The sequence below is a fragment of the Alosa alosa genome, chromosome 16 (assembly GCF_017589495.1).
Source record: "Alosa alosa isolate M-15738 ecotype Scorff River chromosome 16, AALO_Geno_1.1, whole genome shotgun sequence".
Lineage (NCBI taxonomy): Eukaryota > Metazoa > Chordata > Actinopteri > Clupeiformes > Clupeidae > Alosa > Alosa alosa.
In genome coordinates, this window is record NC_063204.1 from 13,880,126 (window position 1) to 13,892,314 (window position 12,189).

A 12,189-nucleotide genomic window follows, 5' to 3' on the forward strand; every position below is an offset into this window, starting at 1 on the left:
CACTGACCCAAAACGAAGAGGATTTTTACAGACTCAACTGCAGGTACTTTTAGGCTGATGGTAATTAAGGTTGAAATACATTTGAAACCGAAATGTACAGAGAGAAGAAAAAAAACGCCTGGATAAGGGAGCCACTGTGGGCATGGGCAATGCTTTGTGCTGGACGTTTAACTCTAATTAGAGCTAAGTCATTTTGGTATGGAGCACACTGTCAGACAGACTCCCATGTTAACAGGGAGCTTAGCCGTGAGACAGAGTGTCTCAACTTGCCATGAAAGGAAGGCGACTGAAACAGGAGTTATGCTGCACAAACCCTTTCTCTTCCAAAGGACATCCTGAAAGATTCATGCACAACCACTTGGCTTTAATTGCCATCAAGAAGAGTTCATGAGCAAAAATGACCTCTTAACAACTAACATGAAATATCAGTTTAAAGAAGTTCTACACTTTCAAATACATGCCATCTTTTCCTGCATGGGGAGTTGATTAATGTCTCTGGGGACTGGGGGGTCATACCCCCCAAGCTGTCACCTTATCAGACAAAAGTTTTGCAGTTCTCTCAGCATCTTCCCAACACCAATGACCTAGTGGGTGCAGATGAGCATAGAACCTCAAACTCCAACATCCTGTCTTTCTGATTGGCTGCAACAGGTGACCAATCAGAGACCTGAGAGCGGTCTCCCCAGAGAGACATGTGAATGAGTGGGGCGTTGCTGTTAACTTGACCCTCTAGAGATCCTCTGGTCCACTCCAGCAGGCCAGGCTCTGCTCTGCCTGTCAATGCTCGATGCTATTCTGGCTGACATTAGCTGGTTAAGAATGCTCGGGGACTTTGTCCCTGGGTGACAATCAGTCTCTTTTCAAAATGGCTCAGGAGCCCCAAGTGTCCCCAAACGTTGCCCGGGGTTTCCACCGTGCGCAGCATCGGCAGATGAGCGTGGCTCCCACGGGAACTCTGGAGCCACCCAGCAGCGTCTTTCCGCAAGTGCATAATGCACACCGACACGAGCTCAACACAACCTGGGCATTTTCAACGGACAGCACAACGGAGAACTGACAGCGGGCTAAACCATGAACACGGACGGCAATAGAGGCCGCGTATGCGCTAAGCATGAAACGGCAGTAAAAAGAGCATCGGGATGGACCTGTTGAGAGTCGTGAACACTTCCTCCAAAGAGATGCTGAATGCATCATCTGCCTTTACAGCTTACCATATGAGCTGCCCTAAATGAGAAATTGTCACTTCATTTGCTAGTCGTTATAATGCGTCACGATAAATAAGAAACTAATTAAAGTAATTAGGCAAAACATAAAAGAGAACTGCGCGACTGAATAATAGCCTAGACTGATTTTCAGAGGGCTCGGTATTTCGGTAGAGCACCCTGAAACATTTTATTAAACATTCACTGCTTCATAGGTCAAAATCAAAGTACGCTGCTGCATGATCATGGCAACATTGTATGAAACTGTAGGCTATAGCCTATATGTTGTACAAAGAACTGCCACACTGTATAATATCAGCGACACCCTCGATCACTAAACTTGTTCTCTCCGTGAGGAGCCCACCAGACAGAGCATTGCCTCTGAGTAAATGTCGATAAACGCGGATTTTAATGAGGTGCTGGGCTAGTTTACAGCGATCGCTTATGGTACAGTAGCTTTGCTTCTGAAACGCGCAAGATAGACACTGTGGAGAAGACTACAAGCTGCATTGCGTGTTTTGCCTCTCTGCGCTAGCACTGATTGCTTGGGGCAGGAAGAGGGTCTGGAAAACGTTGCAGTGCTAAAATGAATAGCTAATAAATGCAGGACCGATAGGAATAATGTTACAATTCTTAGTACTGCTTGAGCTTCGCCTACTTTTAATTTCATTCATATTACTTCCGTCAACATTGTATATCTTTCGAAGCCATAGTGCAATAATCAAACAACTGAACCAATGCAATGGCAGGATACTGAGTTATTACTCGATCTTTCTATATTATTGTTTTGTCGGTGTAGTTTTGCAAAGAAACCATCATGCTCCTTGCGCGTACACTTGTATAACCGTGACAAAAGCTGTCAGAGCACTTCGGAAACTGTAACAGTTTAACCTGCGGTTGAATTGCAAACTGTATAAGCCCTCAAGAATGGGCAAGACGGAGTTTGTCTAAAATGTGGTTGCCTGAGCCGGCGAAACGTTGGGATTTAAACCCATTTACTTACAGTAACCCAAAAGATGCGATAGGATTCCCAATAGTTCAGTGAACAACCCCTTCCACATATCAAAGGTACGTGAAAGTGGTTTTGCTCTGTCTGTGTCAAACAATCCACAACCAATTGTAAGCAGACATATGTATATAGTTTTCAAACTTACCTTTCAACCCAAACGCTGCCAAAAACATCAATACAGCGAGAGGAATAGAGAGAGATCCGCTAACCGAGATCGCCATGTTGGACACCTGCTTCAGACTGGCGCCGCTAAATCACCTAGAGACAGTCGGAGGATAATAAGATGCGGAAAGGGGAGTAAACACCGAATGATATTCTGAATAAATCGCGATATCTTCAAACACCTTACCTTCTTAAATTGGTATTCGTGTGTGTGGTAGTGTATGTAGTCTATATGTGTTTACATTTCACTAGTGATGATACACACTTAAATGGAATATTTCTTTTGCCATAGTTTTAACAACTAAGTCATAATTGGTTTTGAGCCTATACATATTTTGCATGTGAGAAGTAAACAAACAAAACAATTAAGCAATACAAACCTAGATTATTCCTTTCAAGTTTAACTCCAGTGATTTTTTTCTCAGCGTGACTGGGAAATACAGCCGTCCAGAGTGCTCATTTCATGAAATATCAGAAACGGATATTTTGGCAAAAGATCAGCCTCATTTTGCCCCCTAGCGATTTTCTTCTGCCATTGAGTGCGGTGTTGTGTTCTTGCACAGAATCGCCATGAAGCAGTAGGGATAGACAGGCTACAAGATGCAGGGCGTGCCTCAGGCATAGACCGCGCGCAGGTGGATAGCTCCAGTCACGCGGCGCTAATGGATATGCGGGAACGCATGTGGAGGAGAACGTCCAAAAAATCCATAAGAGTCGGAACGTAAGGACAAAGTTTTACAACAAACTTGTAAGCAGGATTCGCATGTGTGTGTTCCATTGGAGAGAAATAATGTGTTTGATAAGGATGCTCAAGGAGCTGCCCTCTTCTCCTTTTGATTTATTTTAGTTGAGAGCAAACACAATCTCTTGGTGATTTATGTGGCCATAAACTACAGAACCATAAACAAACAAATTGGTTGCCAGAGCCCACTCTGTTAAGAGACCCAGACTGGGAGCCAGGTACAGGTGCCCGGGAGACAGGAACTAGGAAGACAACACAAGGAGCATCAGCTAGTGGCTGAGGTCCAGATCACTCTCCAGATCTGCCCCAGCACACATGCAACACAAATACTCACACACACATTCATACATACAATATATTTCATAACAAGAGTGTTTTTGGCCATCCCCAGACGTGCATTCTGAGACGCATTCTCCAGTCGAGTGCACTTTTCCTGAGCAAGATGAGCTGCAGAGTGTGTGTGTGTTTGTGTGTGTGACAGCAGCGTGTGTGTGTGAGAGAGAGCGATCGGTGTGTATTTGCCAAGCAGAGGTTCAGTTGAGTGTGGCGTGCTCACACACAGCCATCAAACTTCATTTCAGTAGTGTGATGAGGCCCGTCGTTGAGTGAGAGTGCCTGCCATTTATTTTCAAATACTTCCTCGTGGCGCTATTACAGAAGACACTGAATTAGCTGGTGTGCTGTCTGGCTGGCTGCACAAAGAGTGTCTGGCTGCTTCCCATAACAGAATTCTTTTCCATTTTTAACCAAATTCATTTCCTATGTGTAACGCACCAAAATCAGAAACTTCCAAGTTTGAGGGAAAATATTTGCTCCTTTTTTGTCTTTCTCGTTATGGCGCCTGTACATCTTCTGTCATCAAAATGTGATTTACTGAAACAAATGTGCTTGATTGAGGGGTGCTTAATTTGATTAATAGGTCCAATTATGCCCATGACAAGCAAAAGCATTAATCAATCAGTCATCTCATTTAGGAGATAAATGACCTCCTGCCGTGTCCCCCCACCCCCACCCCCACTGGGACAGTTGCTCTGTCCTGATGGGATGATTGTGCTGATGCCGGAGTCAACCATCAGCAGTGTGGGCCGGGCCTTTACCAAGCCGAGCCATTTCATCTGGCCCTGACACCGTTAGCCCAGGAGAGAAGCATAGCGCCTGCTAGTGGGTCTAGCTGCTAATTACTTTCCCCTAACAGACGAGTGGCCATGGCGGTTTCCCCACTGGGAGGGAGAGCTTTCATCCCATCAGAACCCACAGCCCACAGATCCAAGCCTCCAGTTGGCACCCGCAACTCCAAAGGGCTCCGCTTTGGCAGCGCCACCTGCCAGCACTGCGTGCCTCTGAGGACAGAACACACACGCACACACACACACACACACACACACACACACACACACACACAATGGAGTTGTAGAACTAAAGTCATTCTATGCCTGATCTTCACCAAAGAAAGAGGATGCTTTCCTCTAGCCGCCTCACAATATGGGCCCATTTGAGAAAGTACTCCGCTTCTGTCAAACATATTTCCTCTCTAGTTAGTTTTTATTCTTCAAAACCACTTTGGGAACACAAGCCCGGGCGCCTCTGTCTCATTTTCACGTATGCATGCGTGCAGTGGAGCACCGACGTGTGGGAGATTGTCATTTGGTTTGGTATTGTGAGGCGATGACAGAATGGCGTCTAATTGCACAATCTATTTTCAGAGTGTCGATGTCAATCCTCATTGAAAGAGATGAGGAGATGGCGTGTTTAGAACTAATCTTAATCTCCCTCTCCCTCTCCTCTCCCGGCTAGCACCGTCTCAGCGGACAGCCTGCGCCACATCAAATTCACTTCTGATATCATTAGGCAGTCCTGCCTGCCTGGCCTCCCCTGACGGCCTCCTTGGAGGAGGGATGAGTCTCAGCACTCTTAATATGAAAATAAACTCAAGCAGGGACACACACTTACAGTCTCACTCTCTCTCTCTCTCTCTCTCTCTCTCTCTCACACACACACACACACAAAAGCACACACATTAATATACACACAAACGCAATCACACACACACACACACTAATATGCACACACACATACAATCACACACACTCTAATACACACACACACCTAGACGCTCTCAGCATTGGCAGTTGCCTGTCCCTCCGAAACTGTACACTGCAACACTGTAACAAACCAAATGTGGAACTGAAACACTCCACAACATCACCAGGAATAATGTTTCCATTCCCAGGGCGTCAGATCACACTGGACCTTCTCTCACATGCGGTCACTCTCTCGATGCCCAAGTAGGCATCATTTAACAACCGCAGAGTGTCTGGTGAGCCACAAAGGCTAAAGGGCCGTTTATACTAGAACGATTGCGAAGGAAGACGACAAAATATTTTATCATAAGTGCCTTTCGTTTACACGGCGACCCCGCCATCGGGGCTTGAAGACGCAAAAATCTGAAGACTCCTTCCAGAGTGTAGAGTTTTGAAGACGACCCGGGTTGCGTCTCCATCAAAACGGCTAAACCAAATATCCTTGATTACCTCTCTGGCTAAACTGTCAAATTAAAATGTCTGCGCGTGACGTACCGGGGTTCTGTCACACCACCACCCAGCGGTCTAGAATGCATATCCAATCGAATATCACATACTCTTGCGTCTTCATATAAACAAAGATTTCCCCCTGAGAATGCTCGTCTAAACGCGAATAAAAAAATGAAGACGAGACGCCACTTCTGCGTCTTCTCTTTTCATCGTCACCGTATGAACGTAGCCTAAGTGGCCAAACTGAACTGATAAAGACACCCCAAAGCTTGGGGAACGCTACGCTACGTGGGGCAGGTTGGAAAATGCTTGTGCTGTAATTACGGTAATAGATGGGAACGGGGAGACCTGATGCATGGCCACACAAGCCTGGGGGTCTGAGCAGGCCACAGCTGACTGCATGATTCTGTATGTGAGGATGATGGCATGCCTGAATCTATAAGTGTGTGTGTGTGTGTGTATGAGAGAGAGAGAGAGAGAGAGATAGTGGGGGCATGATGCCATAGCTGAGTCTCTGCTGTGACTCTGTTACTGAAGAGATGGACTTCCGGGCTGGACTGTGGAGAAGCCTCAGCCGCAGGACTGTGACAGCAGAATTGTGCTGTGCTCTGTGTGCTCTCTGGATTGTCAGTGAAAGTGTGTGTGTGTGTGTGTGTGAGTGTGTGTGTCGTGTTGGGGGTCCGTGCTGTGACTCTGTGACTGCTTCAGCCACAGGAGTCTGTGACAGCAGTATTGTGTTGTTCTGTGTGTGTGATGTGCTCTGTGTGTGTGTGTGTGTGTGTGTATGGGGGTTTTCAGCCGCAGGAGTCTGTGATGGCAGAGACGGACTGGACAGGGGTACCCACTGCTCGGCCCGTGCCAGTGAGGTCAGCGGGACACGGGTTGGCCAGAGGGAGGCCAGGCTGGAAGTCGCGTCCTGTGGCCACGGATCTGACTGGTCACTGCGTGACACAGATGGATGGATGAGCACAGGCGGCGTCACATGACACTCTGCGCACATCACATCACATCACACCACCCTGTGGAGCTCCTCCAGACTCCAGAACACCACAGAGCTCTGGCACTGTAGGGTGTGTCCAGGAGTGACCAATGGCATTGTGTTCATCATTGACCAATGGCATTGTGTTAGTCAGTGACCAATGGCATTGTGTTCATCACTGGCCAATGGCATGGGGAATGAATAATGAATACAATGGCCCAGTCTTGTACATGGGGAACTGTTGACTAACACACTGGGGTGGGGTGGGGTGGGGGGTGATCTTTGTGATGACGTGTTGAGTGATATGTTGTTTTTGAGCCCCCTGCTAAGAAGAAATAGAGGAAAATAATTATAATATATAATAATAATAATAACTAGATGTACCGCAGAGCGGTACAAAATATGACTGCTGCCCAGTCCAGCACATTTTTTCCACAAAAATAAATCATGCTGAAAGGCCTATATGATTCTAACTGTCTCACTAAATTGCATTATCCACACTCAATTCTCACTGGTATCTGCTAGACAACAAGTACCAAAACATGATTAGTTCATAGATTTCACATGTAAAATTCATTTTATACAACCCCACCCCCATCTTGCCTATATTTCTGAGAAATTCTTGAATTGTGTGCATGTGTGCGTGTACACATTTATGTTTATGTGTGTGTGTGTGTGTGTGTGTGTTTTGCTTGCGTATGTGCATGCATGCGTATATTGTGTGAGTATGTGTCATACGTATGATTACTGTGAATGTATGTGTGTGCGTGTGTATCTGTTTATGCACATGTGTGCACATGGAATTGGAGGCAAACATACGGAAAAAATTGGTCATCCTAGGCCCTACGGTTCTCAAGATATTCACAAAAAACTGTGTCTGCCCTACCCTCCTTTCAGGGGGTCCAGTACAGCGGGGGGGCTACAGATCAAAACGAAAAACGATGGTTCCATGCTATCCATGTGGGGTTACATGCCCACCAAGTTTCGTGTACCCCAGTCTTTCAGTGTCCCGGGAATCCTTGTTGGTGGACGGTCACTAAATGTACACATAAATTATTTTATTGTAAGGCCCCCCATGAACGAAAGTTCTACCCCGGTCTTTCAGTGTCCCGGGAATCCTTGAGGGAAATTCGGACATGCGAAAAAGAAAAAAAAAAAAATCTGACTAAACCAATATGACCGCTTCGCTGCGCGGCGGTCATAATAATAATAATAATAATAATGATTAGGGACAGACCATTAGCTGGGAACAACGAATGCTCTGGCATCTCTCATCTACCTTGATGCCCTCAAGGTAGGAAGTGGAAGATGTGAAGATGAAGTGTGTGTGTGTGTGGGGGGGTGCTCTTATCTACCCACCTGAGCCACACAAGCTGGCCAGGACATCACAGGGCAGGAGGAGAGGAGGCTGTCCAGCAGTGAAGGACAGAGCACTGCAGAGATGCAACCGCCCCCAGCCCCAGCCTGGGTCTCAGAGCCCACGGCAGTCACCAGGGCATAACTGAGTACACACACAACCCTGCAAATGTGGCCTGTACTAGCATTATGATCACTTTACAGACAGCACTATAAGTACATGAACACACACACACACAACACACACACACACACACGCACACACGCACTCACACAGATACTGTACATGTGCATGCATTTTAGTACAGTATGTTTGTGTGTGTGTGTGTGTGTGTGTGTGTGTATGTGCATATGTATGTGCAACTTATAAACAAGTGTTTTTTTTTACAATCTTCAAATTCAATTCCAATTTAATATGTGAGATTGGGAGAAAGGTTAAAACAATTTAATTGGATTAATTTGCATGTGAAAATTGGTTCCATGTATCTTCAAACATCAGGATCCATAATTAGTCTGCTTTTAGGCGGCCATGTTTTGCCCAGCGTTGCATTTGCATATGTTAATTCTCAGAGGGCTCCAACACAATGGGCCATTGAGATGGATGTTGTGAGGGCCTGTGCACCTGTGGACGCTCCAGCGAGAGGTTAAACACAGATTACAGGCAGGCACCGGAGCCGAGGAGGCCAAGGGCCGAGACCAGGGCCCCCCACTCACACACACACACACACTCACACACACGTACACACACACACCCACACACCACTTCAGTGCCAGACGCTGGCAGGCCTGAGTCACTGTGCAGCGATCAAAAAGACTCATGTGTGATTAAATCATGAGCTGCCTCTGAGTCACGCTGCTAACGACATACACATACACACACACACACAGGCACACACTCCAATGACACACAGATTTGATCTGTGTGCGTCACTTCATGCCGGGGGTTACATAAACTACATCCCCCAGAAGGCATGAGTCTGCATACTAATAGAGCCTCCAACACATAATTTTCACAACCATCACTGTATGGCCTGTCACTGCTCTTATAGAGTATATGTAAACTACATTACCCAAAATGCATGGCATGAGCATAATGATGGAGTATCAAGCCCATTATCACCCCACCAGTGCTGCATATGTGTGTGTGTGTGTGTGTGTGTGTGTGTGTGTGTGTGTGTGTGCTGCAGTAGCCATTTGTCCAGTTGTGACAGGTTCCATTACTTGGCGTGTCCATGTCAACCCAATTCTGTCCTGTCTGTCAGGGCAGCAGTCACATATGAGCCCCTTGAGCCCTGGGATACTGCTAACAGACTTCCTGCACAAAACTACTTGTTTGTGTGTTTTAGTGTGTGTCTAGGATCTGTGTGTGCGTGTGTGTGTGTGTACGTGTGCGTTTGTGTGTGTGTGTGTGTGTGTGTGTGTGTGTGTGTGTGTGTGTGTGTGTGTGCGCGTGCGTGCGTAAGTGCATGCATCTCATCTCAGTGATTGGGAGGGTCTGTGTGCTATTTGTGTGTTATTGGGCGAGATTGTGTTCTGTTCTGTTCTGTGTGTGTGTGTGTGTGTGTGTGTGTTTTGGTTGGTGGTGGTTAAGTAGTGCTTGGATCTGTTAGTTCTTGGTTAGTTTTAAACATGTACTGTTGCGTTGGTTCCGGCTAAGTTTATCTGGTATTGAGTTGACTCCTGCTATGGTCTTGTTTTGTGTGTATGTTCCTGTTTTGTGTGTATGTGCTGTTGCGTTGGTTCCTGCTGAGTTTGTCTGGTATTGAGCTGGCTCCTGCTATGGTCTTGTTTTGTGTGTTATGTACGGGTGCTATGTTGTCTTGTATGGGATTTTTTGTGTGTGTGTTGTCTGTCTGTTTTGTTGATTGTCTGGAGTGTTGTTTTTTTCTAATTTGTTTGTTTTTTGTGTTTGGGGGCTGATTCTGTTTGTGTAACTCAGTTGTCATTTTTTGGGTGGGTTGGTTGTGTGGTGTCGGGTTAGTGTGATTGTGTGTCATTTCATTGTTTTTGTGTCACTGTTGTCTGTGTTTTTGTGATTCTGTGGTTGTGTGTGAATGTGTTGATTCGGTGTGATTGCGTCGGTGCAGTTATTGTATTGTTTGTTGCTTGTCCCCTACCCACAGCAACAGAAAGAGGTCAAGCACATAGCAAGCTTGTGATTAATAGTTCACACATAATATATGGGCCGCAGAATTGCTAGCATCGCCATAATAGCTCACAGGCTGGTTTCACTGCTAGGCTACTGTGCTGCCAAATGGTCCTCTGGTTCAGATGGAGCAGTGTGTTGCATCGACTGGAGGATCAGTCAGACTCAGACACACACACACACACACACACACACACACACACACAGGAGCTATTTACAACCCAGCCCACAGTGACAGCTACTCTCTTTTCTTCCATTCATTTCAGGAGGGTTGAGGACACACACACACACACACAGTAGCCAAGAAGAGCTGGAAAGACGGCCTCTCTCAAACCACCACGCTCTCCACCCAACACACTTTGACCACATGTTTACCAGCTGACATACACATGCCCATTGCACAGGATCACACACACACACACACACACACCAGAAGAGTAAGTTCTAAGAATCTTGGGTGTGTCATTGGATATAATTCACCCAGAAGTCACCTAGTATTATGCCTTGGAAACAGATTTGTCCAGAATGCTTCAGGCTGATGCATTGACTACAATACATACCCAGTAGCATATACTTAATATATCTCACTGTGAACTTATTCATGTGTCAATGGAAGGGACAGAACAGAATGAGCCAAATGGATCTGTTTTTGTGTCCAACTTCCCATAAGAGTCACACACAATCCCACAATTCATGTACAGAGAGGTTCTTTTTGTCCGAATTATCAAATACAATGTTCGTGTAATGGATGCCCATTCTTTTTAAGCATCTGAATGAGAGTTTAATCAACATAAAATCCTGTGCAGATGAAAACGCTTAGCATCAACCCACCGCACCATCAAGTCACACTTCAAATTGATTGGATCAGCATGTCCACATTCCAGATGTACCTCCCGACGGAAGGCACGCCTATTTGAAATTCTCCTGCTGTGCGGCCTGCTAGTTTTATTTTAATCAGTTTCTATTATGAGTCATGTCAAAGTTGGAGTAGCGCTAACATGTTAAATAAAAGAAAGGGTAAATTAATATATTGAAAATGTATTCTTTTGAGAGGTGTGTGTTTTCCACTATTCACTGCTTTAACACTGGCTTAATGAGTCAAATGATTAGGGTATTGAGCCGTGTTTGTGTCATGGTGGAGTCTTCGGTATTGTGGTGCTAAAATTCCTAATTATTAACAACCCCATGCGTTCACAACATGACAATGTTTTATGTAATTTATATAGAACAAATGTGTATTGACGTCACCCACTTTGGTTTTTCAGTGTAATGTCATCCTTTTGCTGATTTAGGCAAGAGCATGTGCAGCAAAGTATAATTTAATGTAAAGTTAGATTTTATTTTTTTGTGAACTTCCCCATATCCCTCTACAGTAATCAGTGTTTCCCCTACAATGTATTCATCAGCGGTGCAGCGCCGCTCCTGGAATTCAAGCGCCACTGCAAAAAGAGTTGCCTAATTAAAAAAAAAAAAATAGACGCAAGTGAACTTCAGGAACAGCTGCCATTCGTTCAGGTTTCATGTCAACAAATAATAGTAGGCTAACGTTGAAGGCGCAGTCAGGGATTCCACAGGAGATCACGCTTGTTTGTGTTTATGTTTAAGTTTATTAGCAGACGCAATTTTGTGCAAAAAAACGTAGCCTACATTATGTTAACCAGGGAACCAAATTAAACACGCCAGCGAGATAGCTCGCCCCTACCTTCAGTAGCCTATTCCAGGATAAATCCACGCATTGTTTCGTTTTTGTTTGTGATACAGGCAATGCTTTCAAGCCCTGTGTTGCTAACATACCTAGGCTGTGAAACTAAGGTCTAGCTAGCCTATTGGTGGGTTTAATTGAATTTGAGTAATAGGATACGCAAGCATTTACATCTGAGATAGTTTGTAATTCCTGTAGAGCTCATCAAAATTATAGATATGATACAAGACACTTATCTGCTATAATCCAAGTGAATTTTCTTCGAATTTTTGACCATTTATTTTACCAAATTACATGGGAAACATAATTAATTTCATCCACATATTCTTATGCACCATGCACAACAACGCTACTAAGTTA

The 12,189-nt window shown here is 45.2% G+C and overlaps 1 protein-coding gene across 2 annotated transcripts in view; it reads right to left on the reverse strand.

Annotated features, from left to right (window-relative positions):
• cadm1b (cell adhesion molecule 1b) overlaps positions 1-2,778 on the reverse strand; it is a 222,185-nt gene extending 219,407 nt beyond the window's left edge. The window contains exons 1-2 of one of the 2 annotated variants that reach the window (XM_048265644.1): positions 2,754-2,778; positions 2,357-2,469 (exon numbers count right to left, since the gene is read on the reverse strand). In XM_048265644.1, the coding sequence (XP_048121601.1) occupies positions 2,357-2,432 (76 nt within the window). In that variant the 5' untranslated portion in view covers positions 2,433-2,469; positions 2,754-2,778. The remainder of the gene's footprint in view (positions 1-2,356; positions 2,470-2,753) is intronic. The other variant, XM_048265643.1, reaches the window with a different exon arrangement.
• Between the last annotated feature and the right edge of the window lie 9,411 nt (positions 2,779-12,189).